The following is a 21,202-nucleotide window of genomic DNA, read 5'->3' on the forward strand; positions in this document are numbered from 1 at the left end:
TAAAGTAAAATAATGGGTCTTATCGTTCTGGCCAATGAGAGTTTATTATGGATTATTGGAGCACTATGAGTTTTAAACATATATTCTTTGGAAAACTTGAGCTCGTTTATAGACATTTATTTCCTATATAGATCTGACATGGATCTTGAAGCAATTAAGCAGGCCGTTTTGTACATGTTAAAAATTGGAAGATTTCATTAAATAAAAGTTATCGCAAATATACTTAGTAAATAGAAAAACTAAAATAGAAATATCTGTTTCCATTGCTATTATTAGAAACATAAAAGGTATATGTTGATAGGAAATCAATGATTTCCAATAATCTCATCTCTTTTTCAATCATAGTATAGATAATGGCTTTGCAAAATAGGGAATCAAATGTCTAAGTTTAGAATTTAGAAATGTATCTAAAGATCAATGACGTCATATGATTTCAAATTTAATTTATTTGACAGAACTACAAAAAGTTTATCTTTAAACTTTGATATGTGAAAAAGTATCGAGAATCAAACCCTACTATGATGATACACAAAATTAACCAATAAAAATTAACTAAAAGTCCCCAAAGTTGTTAAGCCAACAAATAAGAAAACGTTACTAAATGTTAGGGGACTAGTGCAACAAACAGCCCATTGTCCCCTCCCTCCCAGGGTATTTTACAGTTTCCAAACGAGTAGCCCTTAAAGGTGTGAGAAATGTAAATGTTGATTAGTCTTTTTAAACTTGTAGCTCTATTGTCAGTAATAATCTAATATTTTTTTTAATTTCAGGATGAAAAGTGGAGCAGCTAGTCATCTTGTTCAAACTGTATCCATCATTGATACCATCAGTCAGCTTGCCAGCAATGGTCACTCAGGTAATTCAGGGATATAAAGGGATAAGACAATGGACGATAAATTGATGTACATTCCCAATTATGATACACAAAATTATCCCTTCTGTAAATTTAAAATTAGTAGTTAAAACGTTTGAACACTTAACTAACCATTCAAAATTTCTCTTAGTATATCATACAAGTTTTCTATTTTAACTACTGCATGATTTTTCATAAACATGAATTTAAGGCTCTCACTTCTCATCGTTTATATAATACAGGATTCAATTTACAAATGTTATTTTAGGATTGGACTCTTTAAAATCTTTGGCATCAAGTCCGACAACAAGCAAGAAATCTTCCATAGTTACGTCGAGAATTCAAACTAGGTAAGTAATAGATTAACAAATAAACAATCAGACAGACAAACATACATCAGAAAACATCAGACAGACTAATAGATAAATAAACAGACAGAAAAACTTAAATGAAATAGACAAACATATTAGACAGACAAATATACAGACATACAAATATACAAACAGATAGTCAAATAGAAAGATCTTAGACAGACAGATAGACAAACTAACAAACATACATATGAATGATAAAAAAACAACACTTTTCTTGTTTAGTACAAGATATGGGTCGGACCAAGTGGATGCTGCCCCGCATCAGCAGAGGGCGCTGCCATTTAAACCAGGGCCAGTCAACAGATTTAGTCCAGGTCAGTCAGTTAATTCAGGGGGGATCTGAAGAGATAAGACAATGGCCGATAACTAAATGTATATCCCCAATGATGATAAAGAAAATTACCCCTTCTGTAGCGTTAGATTATTGGTTAAAATGTTTGAACATTCAACTTTATAAACTAATTAATCAAAATTCACTAAAGTTCCCTAAATTGTTAAGCCAACGAATAAGAAAATGTTATTATAAAACTTTCGGGACTAGTGTAATAAACAGCTCATTATCCTCTCTCTCTCTGCAGTTAATCTCAGTACTAGCTAAAAAAATGTGTTGAATTGATTTTTCTAAAAGCAAAGCATTAGAGGATAATTAAGGTATGTTAGAAACATTCTATCAATGTTAAACTTTACCTAAGAACAATCTTAAAATCGTTGCAATCTTATCAAATTTACCAATTTTATTTTTTTATATCAAATTGAAATATGATTTTAGAATAATATGTTGTCATCCTTGATTTCCTTGTATGTCTACTCTACTTTCCTTCATAACCCGTTAAACAAAAGATGGTCGTTTTCATAGACGTCCAAGGGTGGGGGTAAAGGAGTGTTTACCCCCTCATACTTTGAAACCCCTCATGTTACATCCCATTAAATCTTTGAAAAAAACAATAGATTACCCCAAACAAAATTTCAAGCCCCTCATTTTACCCTCCTGAAAATAAAAAGCTTGAACGTCCCTGATAGTTTTTCACTTTAAAAAGTTATAAATAACTTTAAATGTAAATTTTGTATGTATGATACCTTTTTTCGTTGCAAATACATGGTCAACCAAAAAATAGTTTAAATTTTGATGTAAATATCTGTCCACATATCAATCTCTATCTTTCTCTTTATAAAGTATCAGTCTAGGTGGAAAATTTTAAAACTTTTCGATAGTGGATTTTCTCTTTTCCGGACGAATTACATATACATTAGGTTAGAATAAAGATGGTTCCTAAAACCTCAAGATGATTTTTTTTATCTTTGGGTAATTTACTCCCCCCCCTTCCCCTCCATTGGACGTCCCGGCTAAAATATTTTAAAACCTTTTAAAAGCAAAACCTTTATTAAAATCCTAGATTCAAATTTTTAAAAAATATTTTAAAAATATTTGAAAATTTCTCTACGACCATAGATATGTATTTTACCTATATTGTATACCTATCTGAATTATTTAATAAAATATTGGAAAACTACAAATCATAAAATATGTAGACCTGAGACATATTAAAAACAAGGATGACAACATCCACAAAAGCGAAGCTCTGAAACGGTAGGACAGACTTTAAAACGTGTAGAGTGTCTGAACTGAATAATCAGAATATAAATCAGTCGAAACAAAATTGTAAGTATAGAAAAACTGCTTAAATACAGAATAATGTTTAAGGATATACACTCATGTTTAGTAATTGATTATAGAGATGCTTCTTTAAAATGGACGTACGGACATTCTGGCTATGATTATTGAGTTGCTACGCTTTCTAAATCGTACCTAACTACTACAGAAATTACCATGCAAAGTTTGAAATCGATAGGACAACATGCCTAAATTATGGGAAAAGCTATCCGTTCCCTATTTATAGAAAATCTTCGCTTTTAAAATCCTATCCATTTATTTATTTGTAGTTTAATATAATTTAATGTCCACCTTGCCTAAAATTAAATAAGGTCAATAATTATTTATCCATCCATCCATCAATTCGTCCATACATTTATCCATTCATCCATCCATCCATCCATCCATCCATCCATCCATCCATCCATCCATCCATCCATCCATCCATCCATCCATCCATCCATCCGTCCATCCATCCATCCATCCATCCATCCATCCATCCATCCATCCATCCATCCATCCATCCATCCATCCATTCATCCATCCATCCATCCATCCATTTATCCATCCATCCATTTATCCATCCATCTATTTATCCATCCATTTATCCATCCATCCATCCATCCATCCATCCATCCATCCATCCATCCATCCATCCATCCATCCATCCATCCATCCATCCATCCATCCATCCATCCATCCATCCATCCATCCATCCATCCATCCATCCATCCATCTATCTATCTATCTATCTATCTATCCATCCATCCATCCATCCATCCATCCATCCATCCATCCATCCATCCATCCATACATCCATCCATCAATCAATTCGTCCATACATTTATCCATTCTTTAATATATCTATGTAACAACCTATCCATTTATACCACCAATTATCCTTTAAATTATTAATCCACCAATTTATCCTTTAAATATGATTAATAATGTAAGCATCCATCCATCCATCCATCCATTAATTTATCCTTTAAATATGATTAATAATGTAAGCATCCATCCATCCATCGTCTCTCCAATGTCTAATCCATATATAGTCTAACCATAAGCAATATCCATCTATTTAAAACCTAAATGCTTCTAGTCTCCCTGTAGAGCTAGACTGATACATTATTTGAAAAAGAGTATGTTATAATGTGGTTTCAAATTTAATAACCATGGAGAAAGTATTCAAATTAAATATATTTCATACATAAACATACACAAATATATATAACATTTTAAAGCTTTCCAATCTATATTTTGTACACATGAACGTCATGAAGCTGACACTGCAGCAGTAGGTTTAATTGGGTAAAGATCAATAAGCTTTTGCTATTTATCCACTAACATTAGAACCATTTGTATGAAAAAGAAATATTCTGTTGAGAAATTCATAAAATTTATATTGGACCGTAATGACCCCCCCCCCTCAACTTTTTCTATTGCCTAAATTCTAATGGAATATACTTCCTAACATATTACTAATCCTTGTATAAAAAGTAACAGGATGGCTGTCTGTGTGTACCGAAGGATCTCGCAAACCGCTAAACCCATATGGTTCTCCTTTGCAGTATAGCTTTGTCATGGGAAGGTTCATAACTATTTTGGGGGGAGGTTACCACAACCCTCCTTTGGAGTACCGACCCAAGAAAAATATTATTCCACAAAAAAATTGTCTTTCTCTTTTTAAAACTAAAATTGAAAGTGTGGGATGGGGGGCGAGTTTTCTTCCCCCCCTAGTGCCCTAAAGGGCGTAGCAACAAGTATCTAAAATACTTCTATTTTCCATAAACTGAAACTACCCCCCCCCCATAAAATTACTTAGTCGAAGGAGGTTTGAGGGAATAGACCACTATCAAATAAAACGATGCTGTCATCATTCTGTCTCTCAACTGTTCAACTGTCGCGGACAAATGTAAAAAAATGACAAATATTCAAAAATGAAATTTGTATAAAAATGTTTTGAAATGTTCTTTCTCTATGAGATTGTAAGAATGTGGATAGCTATTCTAAAAACAAATAGTAGAACAGAGAAGACAAAGATATATGATTATCGCATCGCATTTTAGACAGCTTTTTGAGGGACATTAGAATGAAAAATTTAAACCAGTTTGTTTGTTAGCCCAGAGGGGCCAAGGCCAGGTCTAACAAAACTGGTATTAATTTTATGATTTTTATTTTAATATTCGTTGAAAATTGTCTATAATTTTATGCTATACATGATATTTCAGTATGGCTGAGAACCAGAAGCCATACTAGAAAGTAAATTTTATATAGTAAAATGAAAAAATCATTTCACTATACTTGTCATTTGTGTTTCTGCTTCGGCTGAACTTTCCAAAACAACCTGATTTTCTTTATGATTTATAAATTTTTGTATTTTGATGTTTTTTTGAGTGATGAATTATTCAGAAGACTTATGTATTGTCGTGTGTTTTCTTTTATTTATAGCTGCGAAGCCTCTATATAAATATTGTATGTTCGTCTGTAGGTAGGTCTTTTATGATTAACTAAAAAAGGATATAAGTTCTTTTTTAAAAGAGATGTCTTGTTTTTTTTTATAGGAGGTTTAATTAAAGAAGGGAAAATTTTAGCATAGAAGCAGTAGGTGCAATTTTAACGCCTTTAGTATGACACGGTGTACCTTAAATCTGACTCAAAACTGATACCTCCACGATAAGAAGTTGCTGTTTTGGAGGTTAGATATAAGAATTAATAAACAAATGGATGTAGAATATACGTGGAAATTATGACAGGGAAAATTTTTATTAAATTTAGCTTTCTAACATAGAACTCGTTTATTGGTGAATTCGTTCATCTAGTGGTAGGGGTTGAGATTAGGTAAACGGGTTGAAATAGGACAAATCGTTATTTTAGCCCGCTGTAAGTTTCACTTTATTAGATAACATGAAAATCTGGTGTAACATATAAGTAATAATATATCCATTTTAATTATAATATTTTTATTATATGATATTATTGAATATATTTTCATATTGGTTTCGCTATTACTCTACAAAATTGTTCTTGTCTTTGTTTATGCTTGTAAAATTTAGAATATTTGGGGGGTATTTAAATTTACATTGTCTTCTTATGCTAAACATAAACAAATTTCTATTATTTCATCTTGAATTTTAAATTTGTTCAAAATTGGAAATATAGATTAGTTTTCTAGAAACCTGATTAAGAAAATGAATTGAATTAATAATGTATGTTTCAATGTTTATTATTGTCATATGTCATACTAATAGAATTTAATGCCAGGATGGGGTAAGGAAAATGATAGTATTAATTTACAACCCTTTCTTTTTCCCTAGAAATACATGTTATTCCATCAGAGAACTCCAATTTTCAATTAACTTAGAACGACAAGAATTATTTATATCAACCCCCCGTCCCTGATATTGTAATGTACACACTCACAGTAAGAATATTGCATTTTATTTTCAATTTACCTAACCAATGCATAGTTTTTTATATCATCCATCTATATCTTTGTCTAGCGGCGACTCCCCTTGAGGCTTCTAGGGGCCCTTAAGGAGGGGGGGGGGGGGAGTTATCCCCACTTTCATTAGAAGCTATCTTGTAAAGGAACTCCAAATCGGTTTATAGGTTAGCGAGATCCTTCGGTACACCCACACAGACCCTAATACTTTATTATTAGGACCAGCGGCTACGCCCCTAGAGGCCTATAGGGGCACTTGAGGAGAGGAGAGTGGAATTTGATAACCCAATTTCTTGTTTTAGATTTTAAAAGAAAAAGTTAAAAAAAAAAAATTTCGGGGGGGGATTTTTCATTTTTTGGGGGGTTGGGGGGTGTCCCACCCCCCAAAAAACCTTCCCGGGACCTATGAGAAGCTACCCTGTTAAGGAAAACCCGATCGGTTCAGTAGTTAGCGAGATCCTTACAAACAAACACACAGACACACAAACATCCTGTTACTTTAGTATAAGGATTGCCATTTTCTACTTGAATGTAAAGAGTAATTGGGTAAGAGTGGTCATGTATTGTTAGCGCTCGTCCCGACAAAATACGTGGGGTCTATAGCCATAACTTTATAGTAAATTTTGTTTACAAAATAGGATGAAATGGCTCAAAATTGGTTGTGGTATCAATGAAAAAAAATCTATGAAAACCACTTGATATTGGGTTGTTTTGGGTTATTGGCAATATAACTACTCAATTTAAAATGTATGTTGCCTTTTTGTCAGTAATAAAGCGTACTGAAGGGGAATGGTGTAGGGGGGTGCACACACACCTTTGATAAAATTAGGGGAGGTGGATATACCCTCCTGCACACCTGGCAAAACCATATACACGCCAATGATCAGTTTAATGTCAATATTTAAGCTTTGTTTATTTTAAAGTTAAAACCAATTATGTTTGTTTTTAAATGAGCAAAAACAAGCTTACAAATATTATTAATTAAAAGGAACAGTAAACTTAAATATAGAAATATTATAATATTAATTGTAAGGTAGATAGAATTATTAAATCAAACAAGCTTGCCAAATGCCCAATTTTGTAATTATTGAGGGTGGTATTTTTGTATTTCTGTATGCGGCTGTTTTCTCTAGCAGAGTGATGTTCTATTGTGAAAAATATGCCAAGCAATACAACTAAATAATACAATCTTATTTATGCCTAGTAAAATATCAGTTGCAAATTGATTGTTGCAAATTATTCAAGAATGCTATTATTGGTCCTTAGAAGAAATTTGCCTGTTCTGGGCCAAGGCATCCCCTTACCATATTTACTAAGCATATCGGGCATCTAAAATAGGTGAAATAAAACCATATCTAACGTCTTTAGTTATAACGCGGCTTGGGGTTAATATTCGAACAAATGACCTAACCTATAACGTGTGTAACGTCATAGTTTTAGCCCAAGAGAATGAGCCTAATAATGGGAACACTAATGTATTGTAGTATCTGTATACAATGGTCATAAGTCATTGCTTTAGAGGAGGTGTGTCTACACTTCCGCTTATTATCATATTTGCATAATGTTTCATTTTATTTAACACATAATTTTGATGCTTTCCCTCAAAGTGTTCATAGAGCACTGAAACTCCCATCCATTCTTTTAGAAATTAATTAAAAATAAGGGGAGTATTTCTCCACCTTAACCCTTGCGTGTTCCATACCTGCGGTGTCCTAACCCTGCAGGGCTACTAAGTATCCTCGGAGGAGAGAGGGTTTTCTGCCCGTAAATGAACGTTGAGGGAGCCAGATTGATATAATGTTGTAATAATATGCGGTTCTGATGATTTGAAAGTATGTTACATTTGTGCGAAAGTTAGTGCACACCTATAGATAGAGGCTACTGCGGATTTTTCAAATACTTCAAAAGCAAAACTTATCTAGATTTAGGCCATGTACTTTGTACGTCAGTGTTGTCATCCATAAGCGTGCAGTAGGTGGGTGACAACACCTCCCTAGATATTAAAATTTGGTAAGAACTGTCTTTTACCTCCCTAATATTCAAACCCAACTGGCAAAACCCTATGCACGCCACTGTTTTTCTCTTCAAACTTTATAGAAGGATTTTCGCTATTTAAATAATAATAGCCAGCTACAAAACAATTTAATTTGAATAATAAAATTCCCAATTAAGTATTGTGATTTGTATCTAAAGGCGTATTTACTTAGTTTCAAGCCTGGATATCATTAGGGATACGACAATAGACGATACATTTTTATACATTCACAATGATTAAAAAAAATAGATCACCCTTCAATAGATTAAAAATATTGGTTGAAAATTTTTGATACTGCTATTGTCGAATTAATAATTAAAAATTTTATTAAAGTACACAAAGTGTTTTAGCAACGAATTAGAGAGCATATTATTAAAATTTGGGTACCAGTATTCAATGTAATATATTTGATTTACCTATACACTCCTCTCTTAAATTAATATATAATAAATTTAGGAAGATAAGTTTATAAATCATTGCCAACCTTTGTAATGTTTTGGGACAAAGCATTACCCCTATCTTTGCTTATGATGTCAAAGATCTGACACAACAGCAGTATGTACAGTTTTAATGTCCTTACTTTTGATTAGGCTTTAGTCGAGATTCGAACACTTTTCCTAAAAGACATATAGAGACAATTTTGAATTGTGTATGATGCGCAATCAAATGATAACTTCATCTGATTATCTGCAGAGAGAAAGGGGACAATGGGCTGTTTATTACACTAGTCCCCAACGTTTTCTTAATCTTTGGCTTAACAACTTTGGGGACTTGTACTAAATTTTGATTGGTTGGTGAATTAAGTTAAGTGTTCAAACATTTTAACCACTAACTTTAAGCTACAGAAGGGGTAATTTTGTGTGTCAACATTGGGAATTTACATCAATTTATCGGCCATTGTCACATCCCTTGAGATCCCTGGATTATCTGTGTATGGTTCTGGCTAGACTTATGTGTATTAAATTAAGAAAGTTATCTTAATCATATCTAATTAAACGTATACACAGGTGTGGCATCAATTCAACAAAATTTATTGCATTATCAACTCATCAGCGCCGAAAATCATTAATGTGGGGGAAAATATTGGATTGGAAGTTACACTTGTGCCCAAGTTTTATAATCACGTTATCCTTTGCTTTGGCTCGAAAACTTTGGGTATTTTCATAGAATTTGGATCAATTAAAATTAATGTAATTTTTTTAGGTGGAATATCCGGACCTGTATCACTGCATAGAAATGGATTTGTTGGTAATGGACAAAAACCTGAGGTAAAATTACTATAAGATTACACCCTTCAATGCAAAACAGTGGTTGGTTCTTAAAAACCAGGTATCGCTAAATCGGTAATGGTAGCCAAATAACCAAATTTATTTTTGTAATAAATCTTCCAAAATCATAAAACAAATCCCCAAAACTCCAATCAAAATCTTATGTTAATACCACTTCATTGATTTTAAAACACTTTTTTTAGATTTATAGATTTAAATGAATGAAAAAAGATATATATAATTAATTTAATCAACAATAATACTTAACAATCAATTTAATAAAATAAAACATTAAGATGAATTTAACAAATTCCATTTTGGAAAATCAAATTATTTCTTAAACGACTTAAATTACAAACAAAAATTAATGTAACTAAAATAATAGGGTCATTATACTATTACTATCATTTTTCCTACGTTTATTCATTACTCTTTTTTCTCATATTTTCTAATTAATACTCTTTTTGCTTTCTAAACTGATCAAAATCTAATAACAGTTTGAGAATCAATAAATTAAAACCTTTTGTAGTTTTTATAATACACAAATTAAAGTGTATCAATTCTTTTTATTGAATTTTGATCAAATCTGTTATCAAAATTAAAAGAAATTTCTACAAAATTCACACCACAAGCACATTTACATCCATAGATGTGTAGCCATCTTTCATTTGAATTGTTGTATATGTTTCTTTAGACAATTTCTATAATTCAATGAAAGACATGTATTTCTTTATGGTTGGAACTAATAATTTTAAGCAAAAAAGCTGGAAATAATGTTATTTATATGAAAGAAAAAAGCAGACAGACAAAAGAAAGATGATAATAGTTATTTCTTTCATGTTATTCGGCTAAAAAAACTGGTTTTAATCTTATAATTGTACATTTCTATATTCGTAGAAAACTGGATATAATACGATGCTAGACATAGTTTTTTCGTATGGATGAGAACCGGTTCCTATCCACCGGATTCGAATGAATACAAGAAAAGATATTATGAAACAGACAGTTGGTCAGACAGTGAGATAGATAGTGAAAGTAATACAAGAATATCATATGACCAGGATCATGGAGTGTTATTCACTAAAATAATCCTATATCCTGGCTAAAAAGTTTTATCTCACATGCCAGTTGTCATGTTCGAGAAATGGCATAAGATGTATATATGGGTTCTTCAGCTGCTGTTTCAATTATACAACATTTATAGTGATGGTAAAAGGATTGTCTTGGCTCAAAATCATGTGCAGATATGCAATTTGTATTTTACACTTGTTGGTTGTTAGAGGTTGATAGAAGGAAGTTGGAAAACATAGAAATTTAAAATAGGTCAAGTTTTTGATTATTTTCCCCAAAAAATACTTTTTTATCTCCAATCAGGTGCATATGTACTGCAGCAGGGGCGTCCAAGCTTTTTTTTTTTTGGGGGGGGGGTAAATTTTTTAAAGGGGGGGGGGGGTAATTCTTTTTGGGGGGAGTAAAATAGCAAATTTACCCCCCCAAAATTGTTTACCCCCCCAAAAAATTTACCCCCGGGGTATTTTTTTTTTTTTTTGGGGGGGGGGGGGGGGTAATTTAAATTTTATTAAATATTTAGAATTAAAAATGCTTTTTTTGTTTCAGATTTTTTATTTTTTTGGGGGGGGGTAAATACCCCCTCCTTAATGGTTGGGGTAAATTTTAAATAGGGGAAGGGTAATCCCCACTTTACCCCCCCCCCTTGGACGTCCTTGTACTGCAGGTTTACCCCTTTATAGATAAAATGAGGGTGGAATTAACATCCCCCTCATTAAAATTTAAATAAATTTTTTTGGTCCCCTGATTATCAAATTTAAAAGCCTTTTTCCCCTTGGGCTCACATTTTGCTGCATCAAACGCAAATTGAATTTTAAATGAGGTTGTAGATTTTTTACACTTTCATCAAACAACATCATTTTAAAAGGCTCTCTCTAAATCAATTTTCTTTTTATGAGTACTTATTCTCTCTCCTAGTATCAGATATGACACCATTTTCTAATTATGTCCCCTGAATAGCCATATCAAAGCGTATCCAAGATTTTGTAAACACATGAAAGGATTTTAATTGAGTATAAAGTAGGAAGGAAAATAATGTTTCGAGGGTATTTTCTTTGCGGAACAGGTGTACCACAAAATTGCAAAATTAATTTTAATGAAAATTTGAAATAGGGACAAATTGTAAAATAATACAAAATTGGATATATGTAACTTATTCCTCAGGAATCTTGAGGAATAAGACAATGGATTGACTCTGCTAGTTTGAACCAACCAATCAAGCTTAAATAAAAGTGACTTAAATAGTTATAAGCCAGCTAAGGAGGGAGCGTGATTATAAAAAATTATGTACAAGTATGATTTTAAGTCCTTTGTCCCCTTCATGCCTGCTATTCCTTAATATCTTCTACTAACCATAGAGGTCCTAATAAGAAATGCTTCATATTTTTTAAGAAGGTTTTTTTAAAGAGAAATCCTAAGACTGGGAGTTAACCTGTTAATATTTTTAAAAGCAAAATGCAGACTAATATATAAGTGATATGTCAATGACAACGAATAAATCTTCCACCCATTTTTTTATGGTTGGAATTCTGCCATTGGTAGATGACTATTCTTAAGGAGGAAGAATGGTTTTAAAGTAAATTCAGTATCTTGTACCTAAGTAGGTACATCAAAGTTTAAGGGGGGGGGGGGGGTAAAATGAGGTATTTCAAAGATTTGAGGGGATGTAATTTAATGTATATTTGAAATTTTTTAGGGGGATAATTGAGGGATTTCAAAGTTTGAGGTAAAAACCCCCTTTACCGCCGCGCTTAAACGTCTATGCTTGTATGTTTTTCCATTTTTGTGTCACCTCCAAATTAAACAACAGTTGTTAAAATTTATAAAACCTAATTCTGGTACGCAGGGTACAACAAAGGTGTCCTACAATTTCCCCACAAGTATTATTATTCATTATAGCCAATTTGTAATAATCAAAATCAAGAAAGAATCATTGGGCTAAAATGACAAAATATTTTGACCAACAACTTTTTTTTCAGTAAATTAAAAATTGTATTTGTATTGGGAGGGATAGTACATGACCTGTAAATTATTCCGACCCCCAAAAACGAGTTTACAATTGGTTACCATTAACAGAACCTCATAAAAGTGTCGAACTATGACGTCAGAAAAAAATAAAAATTAACCAATGAGAAGCAGGGAGTAAGGGAGGGGACAATGGGCAATTAATTCAATATAAGAGTTATCAAAGAAAGGGCATGAAATCCAGTTTAATCCAATAAATTTGTAGGAAATTATAAAGGGATTGTTAATTGAATAATAGATTTCCATAGCGTCATGTAAAGTGAAATCACAACTTGTTTTTGATGAAATATATTGAGGTTTTTTGGTGTGATTTTTATATTAAAAGATTATTGGACCCGGCCAGCTCCTAGCAAGAATATGACTGCCCCTTTTTATTCTGTTTATTTCCCTTGCCCCTTTCCCCCACCTCCCTTCTCCCTTCTCCCAGTCTGCTACATTCCAAACTAACACAACGAGTGTTTATTTCCCTTCCCCCCACTTCCCTTATCCCGTCTCCCCGTCTGCAATATTCAAAACATACATAACGAGTAGCGGCATTCTATGCGCAAGTCCCCAAACTCAGTCAGAAACTGCTAAATTCTTGCACATTCCCTTTAAGCCAGTCCCCAAAGTCTGAGACTCCTAAAAATTGAATATTCGATCCATTGTCCCCTCCCTTACTCCCTGAATGAGAAGCCAGTATTCACTGTAATTGACCAATGGTAAAATATATAGCGGTCTCTCATTGGTTAATTTTTAATTTTTTCTGACGTCATTGTCAGACACTTTTACTGGGTTCCATTAACACTATGTGGGTCTAAGTTGATTTAAGATTACTTAGTAGAATGTAGCAGTGTCTGAATTTTTCCACCAATAATCGAAAATTGGAGAAGTTTTGTGACACCATGGAAACTGTCCCAATTTTGTATAACTTTTGCGGAACATGTTCCAGTTACGTCATATTTTTCTTTCCCGAAAAAGGGAGGGGGGAAAGAATAAAAAAGGAAGGGGGGAAGAAAAAAGAGATGGGAGAAAGGGGGGTTTTCCCCATCTCTTTTGAAGAGATTTTCTTCCCCCCTTCCCTTTTTCGGGAAAGAAAAATATGACGTAACTGGAACATGTTCCGCAAAAGTTATACAAAATTGGGACAGTTTCCATGGTGTCAGTTTTGTTAATGATAATTGAACGGAAAATTCAATTCTATTGACTAAGGGTCCAAAGTTTTACAATCGTAAAATGTTATTATAACTTTTGCGATTATAAAATGGTTTTTTATTTCGTGTTTGGCGTTTGTGGAAATGTTTGGCATTTGTAATTGTATTCAGAGTAATTTAATGCGGCAATGATATACCAACTTCAACAAAACATTACACTTTTTTTTGCAAGACTCCTTTCTAAGGAGCGTAGCTTTTGTTCAGTTCATTTTAGTAGGAATAAGTTGATTAGGACATTCAGATTTAATGGTTTGAAAATTAAAAATTTTGGAAAGAATAGCAGAACATTCATATTCAAATCAAATTGACTTTATTTTAAATCTTTACTTATCAGTGCTGGATGTTAAAATTCCCAAATACAAAATAATATGAAGAACTGTCTTCCACTATATTTGCCCAACTACAAGGCTTCACCCTTTCTGGTAAATCCCTATGCATTTTGGTCTAAAAGCTGAAAAATATACCTTATGGTCAAGCCGCTTAATAGATTAATAAAAACAAAGATAAACAAACAATCATCTTTATTCTTATTTTTAAAAATAATATTTGATTTTTCGCAACTATGCACTAACTTATGTTAGTTAGAAAATCGGTAAAATCCATATATATATTACTCTAAATAAATTAATGGAAAAAGCTATAATGGTTTTTACACTTTGTGGTATAGATATTTTACAACATTTTTGCCAAAAATTAGTAATTTATATGAAGCTAGAAAAACATGAGATTTTCAGAAAAAGAGACGTGTTTTCTTCATAATCAATAGTCACCTCTCTTAAATAAAATAATTTTTAGCTACAAAAGGCTGATTTTTACACATACTAATTGTTGAAAAATTAGATTTACCTTCCAATCTACTATCTATGTGTCAATGTATAGAAGTTGCAGAAAAAAACCCAAAAACCTAGGAGTACCTATTTACTATGATAGGTCAACCTATTTTGGTGATAGGATTTAATTATACATTGCATACATACATATTTTAAACCCTTTACTTCTATCTTAACTTTTTCAAAGGAAACTTATACCTAATAATTTCTCTTTTAAAATAATTATATTTTTAGCCAAAAATTCAATATGGCTTTTAAAATATGCTTTTACTGTTACACTTTTCATTTACATTATGATGCCAAAACTTGATTTAACTTGTTGCATTTGTTTCTGGTAATTAATATCTCATAAACAGTTGAATTAGGTTAAATAGCGTAACAATTCTTTATTAATTACCAGAAAAAACTGAATTTCCTTTTTTTTCAGACTCCACCAAGAAACAACCTGTTAACCCAGCCCCAGTCTCTGAATATCACGCCAAATGGCGGCCGCTCCAATGCAATCGGCGGCAATAGCGGTAGTGCCTCCTTAAAACCAGTCCAGCTGCCGTTTATCAACGGTTCGTCAATGAGCGGCGGGGCACGTGTTAGCAACGGCGTTAGTCCACAATCATCGACGCCCTTACGGTTTCCTGGCCGACGCAGGCGCGCGGTTGGAAGGCGACGGCCGCCGGGAACGGCTGGTAGCAGCGGAAAAATGACGGGAGGCGGTGAAAATGAAACGCCTGAGTGGATTAAGCAATTGTTTAGCTTAACTAGAGCCGGAAATCTTGAAAAATTGGTGAGTTTTTTTGGCAAGGAGATTTTTCTTCCTTTAAATTACAACCTTCATAAAAATAATATTTATTCTTAAAAGAATTTAATTGAAATTAAACATATGGATTTTTTATTTCATTGCCATTTTAACAATAATCAATACTTTTTAATTTTTCATAAATAATTAGCAAAATATTGAAATTTACTTTATTGTTCAAACAAAGATGGCAACATCCGCAAAAACCAAGTTTAACAAAAAAAAAAATGAATATAAAGAACATATGTATTGACTATAACTTATAATTTAAATTTTTGTTATAATTTATAAAGACCTTAGGATGTAGTATCCCATTATTTTATATTTCTCAAACTAAAGAGAAGAGAGAGAGAGAGTGGACTTGAAACCTCCAACAAAAAAAGGGAAAATGCCAAAAAATGTTGCTTTCATTGTCAAATTCCAATCAATTCACAACAATGAAAAAATCAAATTTAATGCTTAAATTTAATATTAATTCTAACAGCATATGTTTATATGAGAACAAGAATGGCTGTATGCGCTGTAATATCCCACAATATAAAGTAATAAGCTTTTTCTGTAAGTAATGATCTCGCTAACTGCTTAACCGATATGGTTCTTCCTTAGAGTGTATCTTTTCATAGGTCCTGGGATGGTTTAAAACGATTTGAGGGAAAGCACCATGACCCTCCCAAGAGTAAAAATCCAAGAAGTTTTTTCGTTTTTTTGAAACTAAACTTTAAATTTGGCGGGAAGGGGGGGGGGGAGTGACATACAGATCACCGTTTTAGTAAGAAAACAGATTATATTTTTTTCTTTGCTTTAAATTATGAGTTTCCATAGACATGATTTTACCAGGTATCTTAAGGGATAAGATAATGGACTATAGATTACTTTGCACTTTCAATTATGATACAAAAAATTACCCCTTGTTTATTGTACCTTCTAATGAGTTTTCGCCTTAGAAAATAAATATCCCCACTAAAAATAATTTCTATACTTTAAAAAAAACTACAATAGAAGGGTCGACTTCCCCCTTTACTCAACTGTCCTTAGAAATATAATATTCCTCTGGCTTTAATTAAGTTAATTTAAAATCCTTGACATAGAGTGAACGAGGTGAATAAACTTCTTAATATTTCAATGCATGTTTACTAAAACCCATGGAGAAGGATAATAACTCCAGAAAATTACAAGGATTAAAACATCCGTCAAAGCAAAGCTGAACATATCAGACACATAAAAAGATAAAAAAGGTTTACAACTACAGTGCAAGTGATAGCTATTTTAGTTACGTTTTGGGACAAAATTTAAAAGATGTTACGTGCATTAAGTTTTTCTTATTTTTCCCAGGAATCCCCAGATCAAAATAAGTTTATATCAAAAAGAAAAGAAAAAAACAAAAGTACATATGGACTTTTATGTAGGATTATAGAGTGGTTATTCTATCAAATACCTTATTGTTATAGAAATCCTCACGCGAAGATTGAAGTCCATGGGACTAAAATTACTACCAGACTGGCGGACAGACATTATTTGAGTGCTTGTCATTATCCCGTCTTACATATTTCCTGAAAACCAAAATTGAAAATTTACTACCAACTAATCTGTATGTTAAATATACATATTGTATGTATTTAGGGAAATATTGGAATTATCCTTTATTTTAGAAGCGGGGCTACTCTTTAAATCCTAATTACCCTCTGTCCTTATACCTGATACGTTGCTAACAGGAAAGGAAGGGATATAGTACTGCAAATATTACTGGTCCACACAGTTTAATAAACATTACATATGTCTGCACAAACTGAGACAAACTGACAAAATATGGATTGGGTTGTACAAATTAGCCGTTTTTTAAACCTCAATTGTATTATTCTTTGAGGCAAATTAAATTTTTCACTGATAATTCATTTGACCATTTGGCACTTTTTTTTATAACTCACTTTGTCCATCGACTAAGCTGAGGTGAAGGTACTATTTCTATGAAAGAAAAGTTGTTTTCCAGTATGGCTTCTAAACCCATTTTTATCCGCTGGATTAGAACCGGTTCTCAGCCATACTAATAAATCATGTATAGCACCGTATTACAGAAAATTTTCTACGAATATCAAAATAAAAATAAAAAAAATAAAATAAGTTTTCTTAAAATTTATTGTTTTGATATTCGCGCAAAGCTGACTAATACGATTCGATAAATAACTACTCTTGGCTGCTTTTAAAAATTGATTCGCTTATACTAACTTTTCCTTCATTCAACCTTTGATTTTTTTTTCATTTTGGCGATAGAGGGAGAGGAGGGGGTATTCTGATTAAGAAAAACACGAAAGGATATAATTCTAAGATGCTAGATGTAGGTAAATCCGCTAAATTTGAAATAAGTCTGATCCATGTAAAGTTTGATTTAATCTTAATGTCTGAGTTGAAGGTACATAATAATGTATATATGTAAATATTATGTAAATGCATTTTAAATTAATTGTCATAACTAGGGAAAAAGTGTTATAAATAAATTCAGTTGTTATGAAAATGCCAAATGGGCCTTCCTGTATTTAACAGTAAATTATTGATAGGGGCTATTAGAGACTTTTTCTTGTAAATAAATTGAACTACTATGCCAAATTTTCTTGTAATTTCTGATTGAGAATATGTTCTGATAAACTTATTTAAGACATAAAATAAAAAAAAAGATTTCTGTATATTAGTTGGTACAAGAATTTAAAACTGTTCTCTACTGGATAACTGGGATCTAAAGGGACAACGGCCGATTTTTTTGTACATCCCCCCCCCCAGTGATGATACACAAAGTTAGTCCTTTTGTAGACTGCAATTGGTGGTTGAAACGTTTAGCCACTCAACTTAATGAGTTAACTAATCAAAATTCAATTATAGTTCTAAAAGTGGTTGAGACAACGAATAAGAAAACATTATTTAAAACTTTTTGGACTAGTGTAATAAACAGCACAAATCCCCCTACCTCCCTGATGAGATTAATATGCGCAATTTTGAGGCCGACTTATGATAAATAGATACCCAAATTAAAAGGTTATTAAAGTCAAACTATGAAGCTTAGTTTAGGGAAATGTTGACAGGGAATAAATGTCTAATTTATGCATATTTGAGACTAGGCAAAAAGTTTTAATTGTTCACATTTACATATCTTTCCCATTGCAGGAATTGTCAATAAATCCAGCAAAATTTTAAATTAGCGACATTGATGCTTGAAAAAATAGAAGATAAATTGATTTTCTTCCACATCATAAAAACCATCGACAGATTGGCAAATAAAGATAATTCAAATTATTGCAATAATTATTAGAAAGTTTAGTAAATTTTCCTATTTAATGCTATTCTCTAAGTTTTGTTAGTTTTCAAAAACAACCTTAATGTTAGATAGGTATGTAAATCATTAAAAGATACCAAATAGTTATTTTAATCATAAAAACAGACTAATAATTAAGATTTAGATGTCTTTTAATGTCTTCTGTTTCTTTTAAACAAACTTTAATATTAATTTTAAGCCATTCTCATTTTTCAAACTGTTTTTATTTCCAATACAAAATTAAAAGACAATCTATAGTTTTTAATATGTGACTGTCCTTCTGTCCGTCGAAAACTTTTTTTAAAAATTAATATCTCACTCATTATTTTAAATCACGAAACCCTTTAAAAATTGGATTAGAAATTTTATTAGACAAATTACAACAAGACAATATAATATACTTTTAAGTAACATAAAAAAAAATATGACGTTACTGTAGTCTTGTTCCACAAAATTACTACAAATTCGGGACAGTTTTCTGTGTGTCCAATATAATATACTTTTAAGTAACATAAAAACCAATTTTTCATATAATACTTGGCAAAAAAGAGTAAGTTTGGTTTTTGCTAATATTTTCTAAATCGATGAAATGAAGCAATAGTTAAAAGAACTATATTGCAAGTTTTATTTACTGCTTCTTCTTCGGACGTGTGACAGCGCAAATGTAAGAACTTCCAGACAAAGGTCATGCATAATTAAGTCTTCTTGATGTTACTTTAAGACAATTCTCAGTAAGATAATATATATCATTTGAAATCTTTTTTGACCTAGTTGACTTATCCTTGCTTCCCCGGAAAGTTTGGTTGACCAAAACAAGGTTTATCAATATAATTTACACTCCTTAGGCTACTTTATAATTTTACAAGCAAAACTACTCCATAAATAGCTTATAAATAGCAATGAGAGAAATCTGTGTATTTAGTTCTTTTTAGTATTTTATACAGAGTAGTTTTACTAAATTGGCAATGTTAGCAGTTAGCAAAAAACAACGTTGACGTTTTTATATTTATAGATGGGATAAAATGTGACGCTTGAATTAACCACAGGGCCATAATAAAGGTGAAAAACTATCCATAAATTCTTAAACAGAAATATGTATAACAACCTATTTCTTCTGCAATTTTTTACTAGCTACCAAAGACAAACTTCATAAATTAATTAGAAATATGTGAATGTGCAAATTTGAGGTCTTTATATCTTAAATGGATCATTCAGATTAAAATACAAAACACTTATAAATAATTTTGCTGTATGATTTCAACTATTTTGCTGTATTTTAAAATGTACCTCCGTATTTTGTTACAAATATCCGTGGTTAATTGTTGTGTGTTAGAGAGTGTTGAACTTGGTCAATTTCCTCATTTTATAATCCCATTGTAAAAAAAGTAACGTCTTTGTTATTCATGATGTTAGGGTAGGGAACTAATACATTCCTAGACATTCCTTCTCCCCCTTTGGGCTTATTGCATCACTATTCATAACAATTCATATGACCCAGCCAACTCCCAGGCCCAATTGATTGGGACCATTTTCGTCTGGTATCAAATTGCTTTATATATTTTGTTTATATTTCTGACGCTATTGACTGATATTAAAATTGCATATTATACCCAATATTAAGTCGGCAGAGGGTCCCCATCCCATATGTAGTTGTAAATAGTTCGTGCCCCCTCTATTCTTTTTTTCTTTCATTTTTTTCAATTTCGTGAACTGTGAAGATTATATATAATCTTACTAATTATACAGAAGGATCTTAGGATTAAAATTGATCCTAATCTACAATTGGTTGTAGATTTTTTTTGTTAGATTATATTAGTTTACAAGAAGGCTAATTTCACATTTGGTATCAAGTGTACGGGAACATTTTTACTTTTAAAAAAAATCACAAAACTTTAATAAAAACGCAAATAATAATTTATTTATCGCATCGTATTATAAACAGCTTTCTGCGGATATTAAAATAAATAATTATTGGTCTTTACTTATTTGGTATTGATTTTACGATTTTTACTTTAATATTGAGTATCGGTTCTAATCCACCAGATATTTTCGGCTATACTGGAAAAATTTTTCTCATGCATTTATGAAAGTCGAGTGACACAAGTATCAAAACTAAGCTAAATATCAGATATGTTTATCCTTGGAATTTGGATAGTTAGGTCGTGTAATTGATTGAAAGGTTTATTCATATATGTAAGATTTTTCTTTTTAACATTAAGCTTTGTCAGGGTTTTAAAGGAACAGCTCTTTTTATGTGATGTTAGCACACGCTAAGCGCAAATGACCCCACTCCCCCCGGCCCCTCTCTCTACCCCACCCAATTAAGTGCATAGGCCTATTATAATAATAATTAACCCCTTTTGGGA

The 21,202-nt window shown here is 31.9% G+C and overlaps 1 protein-coding gene across 1 annotated transcript in view; it reads left to right on the plus strand.

Annotated features, from left to right (window-relative positions):
- The first annotated feature begins 747 nt into the window (after nt 1-747).
- Nucleotides 748-21,202, plus strand: part of LOC145326154 (uncharacterized) — a 190,465-nt gene continuing 170,010 nt past the window's right edge. The window contains exons 1-5 of the mRNA XM_080169300.1: nt 748-856; nt 1,122-1,203; nt 1,450-1,541; nt 9,562-9,626; nt 15,170-15,523. Of these exons, the coding sequence (XP_080025426.1) occupies nt 772-856; nt 1,122-1,203; nt 1,450-1,541; nt 9,562-9,626; nt 15,170-15,523 (678 nt within the window). The 5' untranslated portion in view covers nt 748-771. The remainder of the gene's footprint in view (nt 857-1,121; nt 1,204-1,449; nt 1,542-9,561; nt 9,627-15,169; nt 15,524-21,202) is intronic.

The sequence above is a fragment of the Acartia tonsa genome, chromosome 8, assembly GCF_053477335.1.
Source record: "Acartia tonsa isolate MP-2025a chromosome 8, ASM5347733v1, whole genome shotgun sequence".
In the NCBI taxonomy this organism is placed as follows: domain Eukaryota; kingdom Metazoa; phylum Arthropoda; class Copepoda; order Calanoida; family Acartiidae; genus Acartia; species Acartia tonsa.